This window comes from Acinonyx jubatus, chromosome B1 (genome assembly GCF_027475565.1).
Source record: "Acinonyx jubatus isolate Ajub_Pintada_27869175 chromosome B1, VMU_Ajub_asm_v1.0, whole genome shotgun sequence".
NCBI lineage: Eukaryota > Metazoa > Chordata > Mammalia > Carnivora > Felidae > Acinonyx > Acinonyx jubatus.
Window position 1 is genome coordinate 103,031,066 of NC_069382.1, and position 20,990 is coordinate 103,052,055.

The 20,990-nt window shown below is 38.6% G+C and overlaps 1 protein-coding gene, 1 long non-coding RNA gene and 1 other non-coding gene across 4 annotated transcripts in view; 1 reads left to right on the top strand and 2 right to left on the bottom strand.

The window, feature by feature from the left end:
- Positions 1 to 18,217, top strand: part of PRSS12 (serine protease 12) — a 76,670-nt gene extending 58,453 nt beyond the window's left edge. For both annotated transcript variants that reach the window (XM_027063474.2, XM_053217008.1), the window contains 4 exons: positions 350 to 428; positions 1,138 to 1,260; positions 14,460 to 14,740; positions 16,034 to 18,217. In XM_027063474.2, coding sequence (XP_026919275.1) covers positions 350 to 428; positions 1,138 to 1,260; positions 14,460 to 14,740; positions 16,034 to 16,341 — 791 coding nt within the window. In that variant the 3' untranslated portion in view covers positions 16,342 to 18,217. The remainder of the gene's footprint in view (positions 1 to 349; positions 429 to 1,137; positions 1,261 to 14,459; positions 14,741 to 16,033) is intronic.
- LOC106978081 (uncharacterized) lies at positions 17,873 to 19,522 on the bottom strand. Its single transcript, XR_001430742.3, has 3 exons — positions 19,084 to 19,522; positions 18,790 to 18,834; positions 17,873 to 18,580 (listed from the first exon to the last, which is right to left on the bottom strand). It is a non-coding gene; the product is annotated as an uncharacterized LOC106978081 (long non-coding RNA).
- Positions 18,903 to 19,033, bottom strand: LOC113600962 (small nucleolar RNA SNORA24). Its single transcript, XR_003422085.1, has one exon. It is a non-coding gene; the product is annotated as a small nucleolar RNA SNORA24 (small nucleolar RNA).
- Positions 19,523 to 20,990: the final 1,468 nt, after the last annotated feature.

Here is a 20,990-nt window from a genome sequence, read left to right on the forward strand (position 1 = left end):
TGTTTGTTTATTTTTGAGAGACAGAGCACAAGCGGGGGAGGGGCAGAGAGACAGGGAGACACAGAATCCAAAGCAACTTGCAGGCTCTGAGATGTCAGCACAGAGCCCAACACGGGGCTCCAACTCATGAACCGTGAGATCATGACCTGAGCCAAAGTTAGTCGCTTAACCAACTGAGCCACCCAGGCACTCCAACTTTTAATTTTTATTATAAGAGAAGGTATCCTATAATTTGAGGAGAAAAGATGTTTTAAAATAGAGAAAGAAACGGCAGGAGACTGTGTCACTTGTGTCTTTGTCCCACTGTCAACAATACAACAGTCTGATTAATAACCTCTGTCTGCTTCAGAATCCCTCTCATCTGTTTGTGGTTTGAGATTACTGCACCGTCGGCAGAAGCGGATCATTGGTGGGAAAAATTCTTTAAGGTAAAAGGTCCTTCAGAGATTTTATATATTATAAAACTATTTATGTACATACAGTGTTACAAATTGGGGGTTTTTCTACTATGATATGAGGGATTTATTTTACTTACTTAATTTCTTAAATTAAATCCAGATTACATGTTTTTTTTTCTTTTAATCTACATTTACTTTATATAGACTGTGTTCTTAGATCACTACCTCCTGATTTATATAATAGATACGTTGCTGAAAAGTTATATTGTTGAATCTCACTAAGAGGAGGTCTGAAAAATATGTAACTACAAAATTCATTTAATTTAGAATATATTTGTTTTAGACTTGACTCTTTTAAATGTATTTTTTTTTTTTATTTGTTGCGTTTACTAATGGAAACCCAGTACTTTGCTTAATGAAATATTTCTTCGGGCTGCTTAGGTGAGGTAGTGAGGAGAGAAAATACACTTCAAGCAATGAAATATAGAGAAGACTGAGTTTTTTCCACGAGTGTCAGAGGTGGGTGGGATGCATACAAATGTCCATAAGCAGATCTTCAGTGCGGTCTGCTCCAGTTTGTAGGGGTACCATTTTCAAAGTAGGGAAGAGATCTTACCTGCTAGGGTCCCTTTTATGTGGCTTTCCTCCCACCTGCAAGCCTTCCAAGTCATTGTCTTAATGGATGCTTTTCTTTGCTTTTCTCCCTTATACGGACTCAAGTGGCTTACTTTCTTCTTAGGGGTGGTTGGCCTTGGCAAGTGTCCCTCCGGCTTAAGTCATCCCATGGAGATGGCAGGCTCCTTTGTGGGGCCACACTCTTGAGTAGCTGCTGGGTCCTTACAGCAGCACACTGCTTCAAGAGGTACGTGTCCACCTTTCTAAACAAGTCCGTTGGGTTCTCTTATTTGACAGTGCTTCCAATTCCTTCCTGCTCCGTAGCATACTAGAAACTTGGGGTGACAGAGCCAGGCTACCAATCTTCTTTACCTGTGCCCACGGCACTGTAGAGGTGGGGGAGGTAACAGAAGGAGCAACGAGAGCCCTCTGGAAGCTACTTGCTACACCAGTGTTAAAGCAAACTCTGTATTTGGGGGAAGAGAAGATGCATTTTGGGAGGGGAGGCAACTATGTTAGTGCTTCCCTCAAGAACTTATCTGAGGGTGAAATCATATCCTAGTAGACCTAGAGGAGATCTCAGATGACCCAGTAGTAGATACTAAGAGTAGGGAGTGAAGTTTTTATTGTTTTTTGATCCTTTGGATCTTGGTGTTTTGTGTCTTTTAGATTTCTCTATTTGTACCTTCTAGAAAGTCCAGGTTGCATCCTGATTATTTCCTCATCTCCCAAACATTTTATCACTTCAGTCTGAAGTCTTCCCAGTTGAGAGGGGAGGCCATACAGAGAAAAATGGTGTGCCAGAGTCACACTGCTCATGGTGGCAGTGTCTGCACTAGGACCTGGCTCTCCTTTGTTCTTGTCCTGTGTTCTTTTGTGGGCCTGACTAATGGCCATTTCCTCGGCATGAATTTTGGGATTTAAAAATGTATACCAATCCTTGGCAAAATATTGATAATTAGTGAAGCAAGGTGATTATACAGGAGTTTCACTGTGCTATTCTAATTGTGTATATTTGAAAATGGTCATAATAAAAAGTCTTATATAAAATGTATAACATGTCATTGAAAAATTCTTACAAGCAAGAATTTATTTTATATTTTTCCATATGTGATACAAGGCTTCACTATATATGTACAATTTATCCATACAGGTTTTGTTCACTTTAACCACCATGTGAATTTTAACTCCTATTGTAAGGCTAAATCACAATTTATTTAGTCCCCTACTAATGGATAGTTAGTTGGTTTCAATTCTTTCACTATGAAAAAACAATGCTGTAATAGACATCTATTGTACGTCTCATTGGGTACACATATGTGGGAGCATTTTGCTAGAGTATGGGCACAATTCAGTTTTACTCAGCACTATTAATTTATTTTCTAAAGTAATTGCATCCATTTATATCATGGCAGTAGGTAAGTCCATTTCCTCAAGTCCCCACTTCAACTTGATATCATCTATCAACATTTTTAGTTTTTGTCAATCTTAGACTTTTTGGATTTCTTTTCAGTTCCACTTCCCTGATTAGTGTCTTCCTCTTTCATGAATTTCTTTGTTCATATTCTTTGCTTATCTTTCTATTGGATTGTCTTTTTGTAATTGATTTAAAAAATTTGTTCTGTGTACGGAGTCTTTGTTGTTATATGTTACAAATACCTTTTCTCAGTCTGGGGTTATGTCCTGTCCACTTGTTTAAAATTTTTTTCTTATGAAGATATTTTAATATCTTCATTTAATATGTTTAATATGTGTCAATTTTTTAAGTTTGATAAAATTTTTTATATTTATTTAAAATATCCTTTCCTAGGGGCACCTGGGTGGCTCAGTCGTTTAACTGTCTGACTTTGGCTCAGGTCATGATCTCACAGTTTGTGAGTTCGAGCCCCCCTGTCAGGCTCTGTGCTGACAGCTCGGAGCTCGGAGCTCGGAGCCTGGAGCCTACTTCCGATTCTGTGTCTCCTTCTCTTTCTGTCCCTCCCCCACTTGTGTTCTGTCTCTATCAAAAATAAATATTAAAAAAAAAATTTTAAATATCCTTTCCTAGCCCCACATGATGAAGATTTTATCTTACTTCTTCACTAAGAAAATGTATAATTTTGTTCATGTTTAGGTTTTTAATCTGTTTACTGTTTACTTTTTGTATACATAGTATGAGAAAGGAGCCTCATTTTATACTTTGATGGATAGTTAGTTTACCAGCACTTTGTATTGAACATTACATTCTTTTTAAAAAAATTTTAAATATTTTTTTGTATCTAATGATGGAGCTTTATTTTTTCTTTTCTTCTTCTTTTTTTAAGTTAAATCTTAGTTATGAACATTACATTCTTTACCCAAAGATTTATGTCAATTATCTTGTATGCTCAGTTCTCATATATCTTTGTTTCTAGGATCTCTATTCATTTCCTTTTATCTATTTTGGTAAATATTTATGAAGTAATCTTCCATTGTGCAGAAGACACATATCTATATTTTACATAGCCTTTGTCATTTCTGGGATAATAATTGAGTTTGAGAGTTCACCTATATATCAGTGGGTTTAATACATTCATGTGTTACATCAACGGCACACACAATAAAGATTATATTCATTCATTGACTTAACAAAAATTTAATATTCCCAGGAATATGCTATAGGATATAGTGGAGAGAAGACAGATAAGGATCATTGCTATGATAAGAATTTTCAGTGTAGCTATAGGAACCCAGAAGAGGGAGATATTGATATTGCTGATAAAATAGTATCAAAAAAAAATTCAGGGCACAATTTTTAAAGTGTGGTCTTTCCACCACAATATTAGATACATTTAGCTTGTTAAAAATTCAGATTCCTGGGCCCCTCCTCCAGATCTACTGAATCTTTAGAGCCAAGCCTCAGGAGTTGGCATTTTTATCAAGCATCTCTGATGATCCTTCTCAACACTAAAGGTTAAGACCCACTTGCCTAGTGGATAAAACAGAACATGATCTGGATATGTTTGAAGAATGATGATGAGGAAGACTGTAATAGAGCTCGTAGGATACTTATCCATGTCCTATTCAACATATTAGTCACAAAACTAAAAAAGGACACTGATGGTAAATTAATTATATTTTTGGATGCCAGAAGATTGGGAGAGACACATATTGGAAGATAGGATACATGATGGGAAAAGATCTTGATAGTTTGATCCTAACAAGCAGTGCAGAATAAGAAGGAAGTAAAATGCTGACTTTAGTTCCAGGAAATGTGGCTTAAATGTAGCACACGTGAAAATGACTGCATGGGTTTTAGAGTCCTGCAGCCTTAATACAAGTCAGTGATGTAATGCAGTTGCTCACAAAGTTTATCAGTTTTGAGCAGCACTGAAAGAATATTGTCAAGGCAAAGCAGTGATGAGCCTAGCTATTCTTACTATGCTCAAGCTATTGTCAGAGACAAAAGCACTGTCACTATCAAACAGAGAGAACTTGGCTCAGTTCTGGGGGCCACATCATGAAAAAATGACATGGTACACCAGGGAAGGCAAACAGACAGGGGAGATTGTGTGGAATCAGATTAGATTTGTTACCTGTTGCTTCAGATACTTCAGATGTTAATGGGAGAAAATATAATTTTCATTTTAACCAAAGAGTTGTTTATTTTTTATTTACTTAACACTAGGACAATTCAAAGATGGAATGGGCTGTATGTGGGAGGATGACTAAGTTCTGTTATGAAGTGTGTCCAAGCACAAGAGGTTGTATTCATGGATTGATAGAGACTGGAGCTGGGTAACCATCTAATGTTGAGAGAATAGTGGTGAAAGAAGCAGGAGACATATTTGAACGATGGGAGTTATTAGTTAAGATAGTGATCTTGAGTTTTGGTAGTGGACTTACAGTAGGGAAGCAGGAAAGACCCAGGGGTGCCTGGGTGGCTTAGTCAGTTAAATGTCCAACTCTTTATTTTATCTCATGTCACAATCTCATGTTTCATGAGATTGAACCCCACATTGGGCTCTGCACTGACAGCGAAGAGCCTGCTTGGGATTCTCTTTCTCTCTCTCTCTCTCTGTCTGACCCTCCCCTCACTCTCACACACTCTCTCTCAAAAATAAATAAGTAAACTTTAAAGACAGAGAGGGAGAGAAGCAGGAAAGGTCTGAAATGCCGGAATAGTGAATTTTTGTTTCATTCACTAGGTGGTGGGAAACCACTAAAGGTTTTGAGCCTTGAAATGTGATCTAAGAGGGGTTTTAAGACGAGTCATTGGGAGATATATAGGATTGATCTGAGGATGTAAAGTAAAATTATTAATCCAGGAGTCTGTGAATGAACTTCCAATTAGATGAAAAATCTTGCACACATGCTGCTGGAGGGACTCCAATTGGTCCGTGTTACCAAGTGATTAAGACTCACTATGGTAGGAACTGGAGGGGGACTATTGTAATAGAGATAGAAGATGGAAAAGAAAAGGAGGGAGAGAAGGTAGAGTCATGGTGACAAAAGTCAGTAGAACTTGGTACCGTGTAACAAGAGACTTGGATCTGGCCATTGAGACCAAGGTCACAGTTCTCCAATTTTAACTATTCACTTTTGTGAAAACTATTTTGCCTCTTGGAGCCTCAGTTTTCCCACTCATGAAATGAAGGCAATAATATTCCACAGTGAAGAACAAATGACCTGCTAAATGTCTGAAAGTATTTTATAAAATGTGAAATTCAAAACAAATGTTGGTTATATGTTAGGGTTCCAAAAAGAGAATCAAAGATTCTTATTTTCAACAGTAGAAAATTCTGGGTGATTTTATTCCACTGACCACTGGAGAAGAATAAGGTAGGAAACTACAAGGAACCTGGAGAAGCCTGTCTTAGGGTTTAGAGGTTAGGCAAAATAATTCAGTAGGTTCAGTTTAGATTATCCTGTTTTCTAAATGCTTTGTCTTTTAAGTCTCTGCTAAAAGTTATAGACTTCAGGGTTCAAGGCTTAAAGTATTAAGTAGGGAAATTACCCAAAAATTCCACTTGAGTTGAACACTTTGATCTGACTTTTGGAAGGTCTTTTTCGTTTTTTCTTTCTTTTCTTTCTTTCTTTCTTTCTTTCTTTCTTTCTTTCTTTCTTTCTTCTTCTTTTTTTTGTTTTTTGTTTTTGTTTTTTTGCTACATGTTTGGGTTTGGGTTTGTTTGTGTACATGTCATTATTCCTCCTCTGGCCTGCTCCTTCTAGATGATTGCTTAAAGTCAGAAATCATCTCCTTTCTGTTTATAAACCTAGTGTCTAATATATTACTTGGCACATAGGATATACTCCTAAATGGTTGTTGCATGATGAAAGTGAGGGCTTAGTTGCCAGATAGTGGATATATTTAAGAATGTTTGACTCTTTAGAGAATGGTGGTATTTTAAACCTGGATCAACAGATAATTCCTTCCATATGTCATTTCTGAATTTCTTCCCTTTATCTGCACAGAAGATAAAGACAGTTGATTAAAAAGCAGAGGAGCAGATTATGATATGCAGCATTTTGATGTATTTTAGATATAATGCAAGATTCTTTTAATGTGTGTAGGGAGAAAATTATTTTGCAAATGTGTTTTATATCCATCTGCCTTGGTCTGTAACCTTTACCAGATTTCATAGACTTCCTGTTTTGAAGTGCCTAAGGAGCTACAGCTCACATCTTTATTGCAGTAAGCTCATTAAAAGGCATAAGGACAGTTACTAGTGATTAGAATAAGCTCCAAATTTTGTTTCTTTTCTGGGTTCAAGGACTTTGGATTAAAACAACCCTCCTTTAATCATCAGAAACTCTTAAATTTGCAAAAACAGATTTCCTCTGGAATTGCAGAGACTGCAACGTAGAAGCAATATTGTCATGTTCTGAGAGGTTACCTTCCTTTTAGATTTCTTGGGAGTGTAATTGAAGGTCTACTGGTAGGGGAAATTTGTTTTTTTTTTAATGTTTATTTATTTTTGAGAGAGAGCAAGTGAGCGAGCAGGGGGCACAGAGAGAGAGGGAGACACAGAATCCAAAGCAGGCTCCAGGCTCTGAGCTGTCAGCACAGAGCCTGACGCAGGACTTGAACTCAAGAACTGTGAGATCATGACCTGAGCTGAAGTCAGACGCTTAACCGACTGAACCACCCAGGCACCCTGGGTATATTTTGGAATGAGCTTTCACTCCTGTTTTTTATTTGTATCTCTACTGCTTTAACTAGTGGACTTCTGCATATTCCATAAAATGGGTTCTTGTTCATCAGGTCTTTTTTGGTGCCTAATTCTTGCAGTGATGATATAGGCCAGTGCTCTTGAACACCTATTTCTGAATAAGGCCTAGATTGCTGTTCCCATCTGTGTTATTTTATACTATGGGATGACAGCTCTTTATGTTAATTTGTTTTGCCTTTGTAGTCATTCTTTTATATAATCCTCATATCTGAACAATCTAAGAATGATGGCCTGGGGAGGTTGAGATCACAATGCAGTTACTTCAGATCCACTATGCTGTTACCTTCATTTTATATAGTCTCTTTGCATGATAAGGATACTTTATTGTAAGGACGACAGTTCTAGTAATCAAATTCTAATTCGTTTGTAACTTTCACATGTTGTGATATGTTCTAAACACTTATTTTAATGCCAGCACAAAAACTGAGATAGTTGGTGAATCACCATTTAAAGGTCTTCTATCTCATTCTTCACATTTTTCCCTAGTGTTAATGCAATACAGACGTTGGAATGAATGCAATATCCTGTTGGCATTTTGAAGTGGAAACTTGGGATAAATCAAGTGTTTTTGGAGTTCCTATGATTCTTATATGATATAAATTGCTTGCCTTTGATACTCTAAATTATGAGTATCATGATATGACCCTCTCTCTATGGTGCTGCAGCAATATAAGTGAGAGAAAAATTCCTGAATATTACACTAATTCCTTTTAGTTGTTTGTTCTGGTAACAGACATCATACTGGAGGGAAGAATGTACCCAAATCAAGGACTCTCTTATTTCTGTGATTCTACTGCAAATTTGATTTGATCAAAAATATAGCTTTACCTGATTTTATCTTTCATTTTTTTCCTAGAAACACCATAGCAGCTGGAAATTGTTAAAGATTGTTGCTCTGAAAATCAGAAATGTCTAGGTCTTTGTAATTACAAAGATGAGGCACAGAGATAATGGAGTCACGTTTTAAAGACACAGAGTATCAGATGCTTAGCATATGCTTCATCATGACCTAGTATCTAGTAGAGTTCATTAAGAACATGCTCTTTGGTGGTATACCTAATACTGTCTATCATGCTAAAACCATTTCCTGAATACACACACACACACACACACACACACACACACACACATGACAGTGCAAGTTTCTACGGAGGCTTCTAAGCAACTGTAATCATTTATACAAATAACTTTAGTCAATCACTTTTTTTATGTTTATTTGAGAGAGCGAGAGAACACGTGTGCACATGTATGTGTGTGCATGCATGCACACACACGCAGGGAAGGGGCAGAGAGAGGGAAAGAGAATCCCAAGCAAGCTCTATGCTGCCAGCACAGAGCTCGACATGGGGCTTGATCTTATGAACCGTGAGATCACGAACTGAGCCAAAATCAAGAGTCAGATGCTTAACCGACAGCCACCAAGGTGCCCCAACTCTTCTATTTTTAATTCCAGTAATTTTTTGTTCTTTATTGTTCAGAATCTCAGAAAAATGTGGACATTGGATCTTACTAAGCCGCTGTGTTTCAGATCCTTTCTTGCTGAAGCCTGTCTGGTAATTTCATCCACTATTTATTTGAGGGGTAGTTGAAGGCATTTCAGCAAAGCAAACAACTGAATGGTGTGTCAGCCGAAACCTGAAATGTTTGGTTTAGAAGCATTTTTGAATACAATAAAGTTTGTCTAAGTAACAAAAGCTGGACTAGTTTTTATGTTAAAAAAAAAAAAGTTTCCTTGATATGTTTTCTTGAGAAGCCTAGAACTACAGTAAATGTTTTCAAAATCTGCAGTCATATTGGGAACCTCAGCCAAAGTATTATCCCTGAAGTATAAGAGAGGTGACAGTAGAAGACAAATATTTGGTTAGCAAACTAATCCAGTCTTCTGTTGGATGCTCTTCAAATTCCAAGCATGTGATTATGTCTAAAAATAATTGGAGTGAAAGGAGCGTGGGAATCACTGCTTAGGTTTACTGGTCCATTTCCTTAAATCAGGACAAGTTTAAAAGTGTAGGTACCAATAAAGAGATTCATTTGACAAGAATGGTGTTTTTTTCCCCCTCTAGTCAGGTATATATATTATTTTTATTTTCAGTTTAATATCAACTCCTGATTGGTGAACATACTAATTTTGGAGTAGATTTAAATCTACTGGCTGAAATCTGCTTGATTGGAGAACACAGAATATGTATGTAACGTGTATGAGTTTTGGGTTTTGATACCTTTATGTAATCTCTTACGATGCTCACTTCACTTGGAGAGATTCTAGACATGCAGGGGCAGGAGTTATCACTATGCCTTTAAGTCTTGGTTGTAGTGGTTCTCAAGCCTGACTGTGAATTGGAATCACCTATCGTTCTACATCAGCCCTATTAATTTAATATTTTCAGAGATTTGTGACCTAGACATTTATATATTAAAAAAAAAATTCTTTTTTATTTTTGAGAGAGACAGAGAGAGAGAGAGAGTGAGTAGGTGAGGGGTAGAGAGAGAGGGAGACACAGAATCCTAAGCAGGCTCCAGCCTCTGAGCTGTCAGTACGGAGTCTGACACAGGCTCGAATTCACAAACTGAGATCATGACCTGAGCTGAAGTTGGACGCTTAACCGACTGAGCCACCCAGGACACCCTAGGCATTTATATATTTAAAAGTGGTACAGGTGCTTCTAGTAAACAGCCAGCATTTAACAAGAACATTAGATATTTGGAGGATTTCAACAAGTGTAACAGAAACTTTAGTGATGGTGTTATGAGAACTGGTGAGAAACGGACTCTGATTTCAGTAAGTTAGGGATGACAGTATTATATATGTGCACGTGGATGCCTTTGAAAAGAAGTTATTTGGGGCGCCTGGGTGGCTCAGTTGGTTGAGCGGCCGACTTCGGCTCAGGTCACGATCTCGCAGTCCGTGAGTTCGAGCCCCGTGTCGGGCTCTGTGCTGACAGCTCAGAGCCTGGAGCCTGTTTTGGATTCTGTGTCTCCCTCTCTCTGACCCTCCCCCGTTCATGCTCTGTCTCTCTCTGCCTCAAAAATAAATAAACATTAAAAAAAAATTTTTTTTTTTGAAAAGCAGTTATTTAACATACACTAAGACTTTTTTGTCTGTGCCAAGCACTTTGCTTAGTGCTGAAGATACAAAAGTGAGTATAGCATGGTCCTTACACTTAAGGAGACTTTACCTGGGGAGACCTGACATCTTAATTTGTCTTAGAAATTGTTATAAATGCTCTGACAGTGCTAGTGAGAGTGTCAAAGGCAGGATTGGTCAGTTTTCGGGCAGGGCAGCAAGAGCTTCCTAGGAGGTTCTGGACTTGAGACTTGAGTGATAAAATCAGTTGTCATGTTAAGATGGTAGGATACTGCAAATAGTTCGAATAAAGCCAGGTGTGTGGGATACCTCTTCAAGCAGCTAAAATGACAGGGTCATGGAGACCAGGCTGAGGTCAGGTAGGCAAGAGCCATTCTTGGATGAATTTGCGTATCATTTAAGGAATTTGAACTTTATTGTGTAGATAGTGGAGAACTCTTGAAGTACCGGTATATAGAAGAGTAGTTATATTGTCAGATAGAAACCTCACTCTGGCTGCAGTGTGAAGGAGGGACTGAAAAAGTTAAAACCTGAAGCAGCAAGGCCATTGGACAAGACTATTGCAGTAGTCCAGGAATGAAGGGGCACATTAAGGCAAGACTACACAAGACTTTAACACTTGGGTATTTTAAAACGAAATTTCCTTGTTGTAGAAATGTTTGTTTACTCGCTGAAGACCCAATTTTCAGATAATGTAGAATATATTTATACAGTTAGTTTAGATACAAGGATCATTTTTTTTTTTTAATATTTAAAAAAAAAATTTTTTTTTAACATTTATTTATTTTCGAGACAGAGAGACAAAGCATGAACGGGGGAGGGTCAGGGAGAGGGAGACACAGAATCTGAAAACAGGCTCCAGGCTCTGAGCTGTCAGCACAGAGCCCAACTCGGGGCTCGAACTCACGGACCGCGAGATCATGACCTGAGCCGAAGTCAGCCGCTTAACCGGCTGAGCCACCCAGGCGCCCCACAAGGATCATTTTAGTGAAGTGACACAGCTCTTTCAAAGAGTGGAAAATATTGTTGTAGTGACTTTTTTTTTTTTCAGGTTGAACAATACTGTAATTATGTGAAAGGATATAAAAAGTTCACGTATGAAGGGAATGTCTCATAATCCAAGCTTAAAATTTATAGACAATGTAATAAACAACGTAAGAGACTGTATTAAAGAGATATAATAAAATAAGGATGCCTAGTTTATGCCAAACTATTTCTCTAGACCAGTACTGTCTAGCAGAAATACAATGTGAGCAACAAATGTGACTTTTTCTAGTAGCCACATTAAAAGATAAAAAAATCCAAACAGGTGGAAATAATTTTAATATTTTATTTAACTTGGTATATCCAAAATAGCATTGCAAAATATAATATAAAATCGGGATATTTAATGCTTATTATCTATAGATACAATATATTTAGTATTCTTTTTCATACCAAGTATCCAAAATCCAGTGCATATTTTATACTTTTAGCACATTTTACTTCAGACCAACCACATTTCAAGTACTCCAGTAGCCACATTGGGCTACTGGCTACTGCACTGGACAATGAAGCTCAAGAGAATTTCTTCAATTCCATTCTAAAGATAATATGGAAACATTTCAGCACCACTTTCAAGGATGCATTCACAATTATTCTTTTTAGAAAGGCGTTAAATCACTTGAGGTTTTACCTTTAAACCTGAATACATTAATTAGTCATAGTGAATTTAAAAAAAAGTTTATTTTTGAGAGAGAGCAAGTGCGTGAGTGGGGGAGGGATGGAAAGAGGGGGGACAGAGGATCTGAAGCAGCCTCTGCACTGATAGCAGCAAGCCCGATGTAGGGCTTGAACTCACAAACCATGAGATCATGACCTGAGCTGAAGTTGGGTGCTTAACCGAGCCACCCAGGGGCCCCTAGACAAACTGAATTTTTATAATATAGTATCAGTACCCAGAAAGTGGGAGTGAGAAGTAAATCTGATCTTTCTCCATGACTATTACTTTTTACTGTTTTAAGATGTGAAATAATCCCAAACTTTACTTAAATTTTGAAGTGGAACCCACAAGAGGATCTTCTCTGGGAACAATATATAAGAAGCTTTCTGAATTTAAAAGGTCTGTGATGACTTATGGTTGGAAAAGGGGAATCAAGGAAGCACAGGAAATTATTAGTATTATAGATCAAGAATAGGTGGATGTATAAGCTAAATCATCTTTGTAGCACTGTTCAGTTTTTTGAGCTGACATAGTTAAGAAACTTACTCTATATATTGCAAGCCCTGCTTGGGGGTGTTAGTGTTTGAACAACTTAGAACTTCCAGTAATTTTACAGGAGGAAATGGAAGGCTGTATTTAAATAGGCAGTCATTAGAAAACTCAAGTTTTCAATACAGACTTCTGTAAATTCACATTCAAGTACAGGTCTCATATCTAGTGTAAGACTTTCAAGTTTTCATAAAAAGAAAATTAAGGTGAGAGCTGTAAAATGTAGGTATTTCTATCTCAACAGTCAGACGCTAGCACAAACCAGGTGCTAAGTTGATGAAACCATAGCTAGAGTTTGGCAGATAAAAGGAATGAGGGACTGAGTTTTTGCAAAGGAGTGATTGTGGAATCCAAGCCTGGTAAGAAGGGAAGTCATAGGCAAAGTGAGATTGAAATGAAAAAACTAGTGGGGTCAAAGGATTGAAGTGTAATGGAGTTGAAGAATGGTAGAGCTATAAAACTGTAAGGATAGGAGGTAGAAAGTAGGAGATGCTTTAAATCAAGACTTCAGAAATGTGTAGTATTTGGTGAATACAAGGTCTAAGTCTCATGACGGGAGCAGGTGGCTGAGATGGAGAATAGGCTCAATGCAAGTGAGGAAGTTAAGGAAGTAAATGGACATGGTATTGAAAGTTAAGCCTTTAAGATGTTTTAAGTACTGGTAGGGGGTAAGTGAGCAAGGTGCTATATAATCTTAAGTGAGAAAGAGTTAGTAACCTGGAAGTGGGTTGGATCATGTTGTGTCTGTACTTCTCAACTGTGGCTAATTTGCACCATAGGGGACATATGGAGATGTCTGGAGACATTTTTGGTTGTCACAACTGGGGTGTGTGTTTATGTGTCTGGATGTGTGTATACCTTCACTACCTTATGAAGAGAGGCCAGGGATGCTTCTAAACATCCTACAATGCACATAACAGCCTCTCACAACAAAGATTTCTCTGGTTCCAAATGTGAAAACAGTGCTAAGGTTGAGAAACTCTGCTTTAGGGGGAGGCACCAGAATCAAGGTATGTTGGTTGAAAAAACAGGCAGAGAACTATCAATCTAGTAAATATTTCTACTTTAACTGAATACTTTAAGGAAAAAAGACATACACATTAAAAATACCCATCCATCCATTCATTCACTAAAAGACATATGCTGCATTCTCACCTAATGGGCATCACTGTTATAGGTGTTTTAGAGTCATCAGTGAACACAAAGATCCCTGTGTCCTTAGTTACTTCTTGTTTAAGCAGGGGAGACAGGGGACAAGAGACATAATAAATTAATCTGTTAGAAAATGGTGTTAAAAAAGTGATTAAGGATATTGGGAGTGCTGGGGTATAGGAGGGCAAAAGGTGGGCTGCAGTCATCTCACTGAGGTGACATCTGGAGAAGGATTTAAGAGATGTGAGAATATAATAAATGTATGTTGCCCTGAAAATACAGTTTTGGTTTGCATTCAGTTTACAGGAAAGGGGAGTAAAGTAGGTATGTGTTAAGTGCTTTGACGGATACAAAGTTAGACCAGCCATGGTTTCTGCCCTCAGAGAGCTTTGTGATGAGCTACTATCATGGAAATAATAGAAAAATGAAGACAGCAAATAACAAGACAGTAATTTTGCCATATTCTATCTGTTCCTGTTTTGATCCTTTTTCATGGTAGGGAGATAACAGGTTAATGTTTAGCTGTTATTTTCCACTCATGCTGCACATTTGCTCCTTCTCAGAAAACCAGGCCAGGAACCTGGATTAAACAGTGATATGAACAAAGTGGGTTTGGAGTACAGGACTGAGAGCACTGGGATCAGAGAAATGCAAAAAGTAAACTTACAGAAAGGGATAAGGAATAGGAGGAAAGGCCTACAGTATGTTAACCTTCCTTGCTGACAGTTTAACAATCTCTAGCCTCTTACTAGCTCTCTGCCTCCCAGGTACGGTAACAGTACAAGGAGCTATGCTGTTCGGGTTGGGGATTATCATACTCTGGTGCCAGAAGAGTTTGAAGAAGAAATTGGAGTTCAGCAGATTGTGATTCATCGGGAGTATCGACCTGACAGCAGTGACTACGACATCGCCCTGGTTAGATTAGAAGGACCAGAAGAGCAGTGTGTCAGATTTAGCAGCCATGTTTTGCCGGCCTGTTTGCCACTCCGGAGAGAGAGGCCACAGAAAACCGCCTCCAATTGTTACATAACAGGATGGGGAGACACGGGTAATGTAGATAATACAAATGACATCTGGGCACCTTTCTTGTGTCTGGGATTATCAGTACTTTTGGGTGTACAATGGGTAGTAAAATCTTAAATGGGTTCAGGCTTAGTAGTTTGGAAATTCTGCCAAGCCTGTGATGCATGCATGCAATTTGGATTTGTATCCCAAGGGTACTATTGGTTATCATTCAGTTTAGTACAAATTGACAGAACTCAATCACCTTAAGGGCTGGTAGAGAAACCTTCCTTACTTTCAGTTGCCCAGACTAGTAAAGAGACAGAAGAAATGATTTTAAGATCCTACTTGAACACTTGGGCCTGGCCGGCTGAATGACAACTTCCCGTATCATTTTGCTATAGAATTTTATCAGTGTGTATCAGCTAGTGCTTGTTCAGAATGGTCCTTGAAACAACAGATGTGGGGCTCACCTGGATTGGGTATTGATTCCCAAATGGCTACTGAATAAGGAGAAAGGACAGGTTGACCCCTCTCCACTAAATATGATCAATACTGCTAATTATACTCTTGAAAAGAGCATCAAGTAAGTATGTCTACAGGTGATAATTTCAGTGTTTTATTTACAGAGTATTTGTGTTCATCACACACTGCATTAAATCTGGGCTTTATATTTGTATTTCATAGCTGAAAAAAGGTAGAATAGCTGTTGCAGGTATAGAATACTGAAGAAGCACATACTGACCACTCCTTAGATAAACCACAAAGAAAACATTTCCTGAATGAAACAATAAAATGAGATCAGAGTAAATGCCTTTTCCGTACGCTATGTGGAACCATGAGGCAAATCAAGTGTCTGAGAATACTTAAGTGTATCCATTCTCAATTACTGCAAGAGGGAAGGTTCATTCACCTTCCTTTAGATACAAGTTAACAGAAATGATGTCAGTTTTACAGAATGTTCTATTATGAATTATTTCAATTGAGTACATAGGATGCAAGAAAAAAAGGTGGAATTTAGACCCAAGAAAGGACTATTGTAGAGGACATCATCAATTATACATATTAGCCACTGAATAGTTAATGTCTTGCCAGTGAGTACACCAACATCAAATGGTTAGTATACAGGAATGTTTTGCTTCTCAATCTTTTATCAGATGCCATTTGGAGTTCTTGCCACTCAGGTCCTTCTATAGCATTTATAGTTACCACTCACTTAAACTACACTATGCCAGAATAGGGTTTTATTTTCAATTAAATGTTCATTGGACTGTTAAATGTAGTGCTTTTGTGTAAGATCTTTGGCTGGCATCTAACTCAGATTATTTGGTCTGACTAGGACGAGCCTATTCAAGAACTCTACAACAAGCAGCCATCCCCTTACTTCCCAAGAGGTTTTGTGAAGAACGTTACAAGGGTCGGTTTACAGGAAGGATGCTTTGCGCTGGAAATCTACATGAACACAAACGTGTTGACAGCTGCCAAGGAGACAGCGGAGGACCACTCATGTGTGTTCGGTCAGGAGAGAGTTGGGTTGTGTATGGGGTGACCTCCTGGGGGTATGGCTGTGGAGTCAAGGATTCACCTGGTGTCTATACCAAAGTCTCAGCCTTTGTACCTTGGATAAAAAGTGTCACCAAATTGTAATTCTTCACATGGAAGCTTCAAGAGAAAATACTGGAAAATGTTCAACATCCACATTAGCACTCAGCCAGAGATGCCAGCCAAAGGAGATGAGAGCCATGTTCCTTCTTTTGTGTTGTGATTAAATCATGTGCACCATTGCTGCTTGAGAATTTGTGATGTGAATGTTGTTAGATACCTCAGTGTAGTACTAATTACCCTTAACTAGCATTGTGGCCCACCCAAAAACTACTCTGGAGTCTTTATTAGCATTCTCCAGAGATTACTGTGTATCAAGAGTGCAGTAAGGCTGTTTTTACATTCATTTGGATTTAGAGCTTATAACTCAATCAATACTGTTTATACTAGAATCAAGGAGTGGCATTGTTTAATTAAGCTCAGATTTTCTTCAGAAGGCTAAGACACCTTCACACATTGAAATCTCTGTAGCCTTTAACAACTGAGGAAATCAACGGCCAAAAAAGTGAAGGAATTCCATTATAAACCTAGACTAGGCTCAATGATCATACATTCCTGAATGAAGCCTTTGTACTATGCATTATGGCAACACATACTACCCAGAAATATTTGGAAGAATTCCTGATGAATGTTTTCAAGTTGTTGGATGCACAACCTAATTTATCCACCTTATTTGTTAACATCCTCTAGCAATTACTTTCAGCTACTTCAAATTTACAACTTGATACAATTTTTCCTTGGCATTATGTGGTTTGCCGGACCATGATTTAAGAGTGCCATCTATTGCAACTTTCTTGTAATGACTAAAATCTGTAGACTTCCACTATCCTGATAGTCCCAGCTAATAAAAACTGTTAAAAATGCTTTCTCTGCTTAGTGAGAAAAAGCTCTAAAAGAATTTAACTGTTTCAACCGCTTTAATTAACACACCAGCTATATGCTAGGCACTGCTTTAAGTGGCTATGGCCTTCAATGACCATTTTAAAAAGGCTGGTAATGTTTTATAGTATCCCTAGCTTTCCAACAGGCCCAGAGGCCAAGGTGAGACCAGGATCCAAACTTCTGGAGCCCCAGTGCTGATCAGGTCATTTTCAGCCTCCACTGCTGAGTAAAGGCAAGTTTTCCCTCTGGCTATTTCTCAACATAATTAAGGGACAATTAAGGGTGCTTTACTGTGCACCCTTTCAGGACATTCTTGATTAGCAATGCAAAATCTTAGGCCAAACAAAAAAGGCTTGCCTCTCAGGCTACTTAATTAATCACAATGATTGCTAATATCAAGGGCCCTTCAGTGTTTTAAAGTTTTTGTAGATCCATCGAAGAAATAGATGCATAAAAACAGGTGAAAAAAATCAGTGTGAACTTTAGGATTAGATCATGTTTTAAGTAATCCTTTTCAATGGCTGTATTAATATGGAAGGGACTTCACCCCTTTCTCTACTGCATCTACTTGTACCCTTTTTGAAAATCCTCAGCTTTGTAAAAAACTGGTGCTAACGTAAAGGTGCTTTATAGTTTACGATTTTGCAGAACTGCAATGCTATGTCAGGCAGAATAACGTTAAACCTTTTGTAAAAGCTCAAGGTTTTGATAAAGGCATAACTTTTCAAGCATTTACAACTAGTGATGATAGCGGTACAGACAGTGCACACTTGCACAAGGGCTGAGAAAACGTGCAATACAGGAGAGAAAATTTATCTTTACAGAAACTTCGCACAGGCCACCTTTATAACGAAAGTATAGTGCTGATGCAAGCAACATTTATACTGAAATTTTAATAGACTGGATCGGGAAACTACTTGGCTCATAAAATATGCCTTGATAATAGCTAATTTTTTTTTCTTGTTAAATGTTAAGTGTGACCTTTAAAAGACACAAGTGTTCAGTGCACATCTGTGTGAATAAAGTGCTTAGCTGCTCACCTTGTGTAGTAGCCTTAATCTTTTGTACGGTATAAAAATGACTGTTGTCCCTTAGGGGTAAGGTGGCTTCACGTGTAGTTCCCACCCAAATACTGTAGTGACTTAGAACACGACTTTTTCCAGATGAAATCAAGCATTTTATTTAATTATAGCAAGCAAGCACTCACTTATTCTCTACTAAATGTCATACTTACGCCGAAGTAATATTCTGGTCTATACGGAGACCACCAACTTGATAGCTTACAGATTATTCACCACTCAATATGCAACATGTTGCGATTAAAAAAAACCACGTTTGGCAGTGCACCACAAGATTCTAAATAAACAGGACTTCACCCATACATTTTGAATTTCTTGATTATCTGCAAGAGAAGAAAACCAGTTTTGTAAACTCTGTGTCCTAAGTCACAGTGCTGAAATCTTAGCAACTTCAGTTACTTTCTATTTAGTTGGCTATTTATTACTCTTTCAAATTACAAAGTAGCAGCAAATCGGGCCAATTCTGGCCTTCCCATTACTTAGCACTAAGGATTCTGGATTAACGACGAAATATGAATAAAAAGGAACATACCTTGTCATGTTTCCTGTCATCCATTGGAACGATTAGTTCAGCTTCCTAAAAACATTTAAGCAATAGTTAGATATGTGCCCAATAACCCGGCACCCTTCAGGTTTTCAAGTGATTAATGTTACTTGTGCAAGTCAGAATCTGATACCAATTAAATGGTGACAGCTTTGCCAATAAACAAGAATATGCTCTTCCATGGCTAGGAAGGGAGACTGCCACAGCTGACAGGTCCCAAAGATACATGGAGATTCACAATCCCAGAACTCCCAAGCAAGCACAACTACAGAGATTACTCACTTTCTGGATCTAAATGTGGCGGGTATCAGGATTCGGTGTCACTATTTATTTAACAGTGGCGGAGTAGCTTCAAGATGGCCACTTGACACCGACAGCAGAATTCGCGACCTGTGCCGGTCATCAGGTGCACCGATCCTTTGTCGGAGGGCCCGTGACCCGTGCGCGCTCGACTTCTGACTCAGCGCCAGGGTTGCACGTGGCCGCCGCGTGATCAAAAGAATACCTCAGGTTTTCGAACCTAGAGGTTTCCAAAGCTGTCGTAGACCGATCACTACAAGATCCCTGAACCTCCTGCATCTTAACTAGGCCAAAAACTTCTGCCTCAATTATCACCATAGTGCACAAAATACAACGTGCCTCAACCTCGTAACCTAAGCCCGGCGCTTCCCGGATGTAAAAGGCCGAGCACTTCAGCGCACGCTTTCTTATAGAGCGGCTGACGCTATTCCGGGGAAGTGCCGCGAGGGGCGGGGCCCACACGAGTTTTCCCTCCGCTCTGCCCTTTCCAGCCCCTCCTCCGTTCCACCCCTTCCTGATGGCCCCTCCCTCCTTACACGGTTTGCTCCACCCTCTGGGCTGGGCGGCTCCCCGGGCCCTCAATTCTGACGCACGCGCCTACAGGGAGAGTCAGAAAGTTGTCGCGAGATGAGGAAATCCTGACGCTGGCTTTGTCTTCCTGACCCGGGAGGTGAAAAGTTTTTGTTTCCCGATTCCATAAAGGATAGTTACTTAGAAGTTGCCATTGTTACCGAAACGCCAGGTTATATAGTCCTCTGCTTTTAAACCTTTAGGTAAATATACATGGAACTGATTTTTTTGGTCCATTAATGATCTGGGACTTACGTTTTCCCCCGGAGTTGCTGTTCCTCAAGCGTAGTTGTCAGTGATTTGCGGTTTTTAAATTTTGTTTTGGGTTTCTTTTGGCGGGGTCGGGGCCGGAGGGGGGGGTTAATCTCTTAAGAGTATTTACACTCATTACTGAAAACCTAGCCAAAAGACTAAACCCAAGACTAAAAAAAAGTAAAGGACGTTAGCCGGAAGAGTATGGGAGACCCACTTAACGAGTATGTCTGAACATTTCCCGTGTTGCAGACTCACCCACAGTTTGCTGTACGTGTTTGGCCGCAGCTGGATTTCGTTGACTCTTGAAAGCAGATGTCTGCCTCTTACCTCCCTGTTGTACCTTTTGTTGAGGGTGCAATTATAGAAATAATAACTAACCCTTGTAAAGTGGAATTAAAAATATTTAGGAATACATTTAGTTCTAGTCAAGTGCTTATTAAATGCCATTAAATTTATTTTCTGTTTCCCCTCTGATATGAAACAAAAGGGAAGTTTTACTTAGTAGTGGACCATTGGGAAGGTATGTTGTGGCAATTGCTGCCAGGAAAAACGGTATCAAAATGTATTCCCCAGACTAAGTTGGGGAATAAGGTGCCACAGTAGGGATCTACAGAAGCTTCATGAAATCCTTACATACTATTCTGGGAGAAATAGTTTAATTAGTAAGAGCAAACATTGCTATTATGATTAGGGTTGGAGTGACCAATTTATAGGAAATGACCATCCATTTATGGTAAGCTATAAAGACACACTGAAGATTTTTAAATATATATTTCCATTGGGCTAAAGTGTAAAAACACCTGAGACAGAGTGAAGAGTCTCTGCTCCCATATTTTAGGTTCGTTTCTCCATCTTAAATTTTTTCCTATCTGTTTCCCAACTTTTTCTAACTTTCTTCAAAACTGAGGTATAATTAACATTAGCTTCAGGTATACAACATAATGATTTGATATTTGTGTATGTTGCTAAATGATCACCACATTAAGTCTAATTAACCCCTATCCCTCATACATAGTGAATTAAGTTGTTTCTTGTGCTGAAGATTTTTAAGATTTACTGTCTTA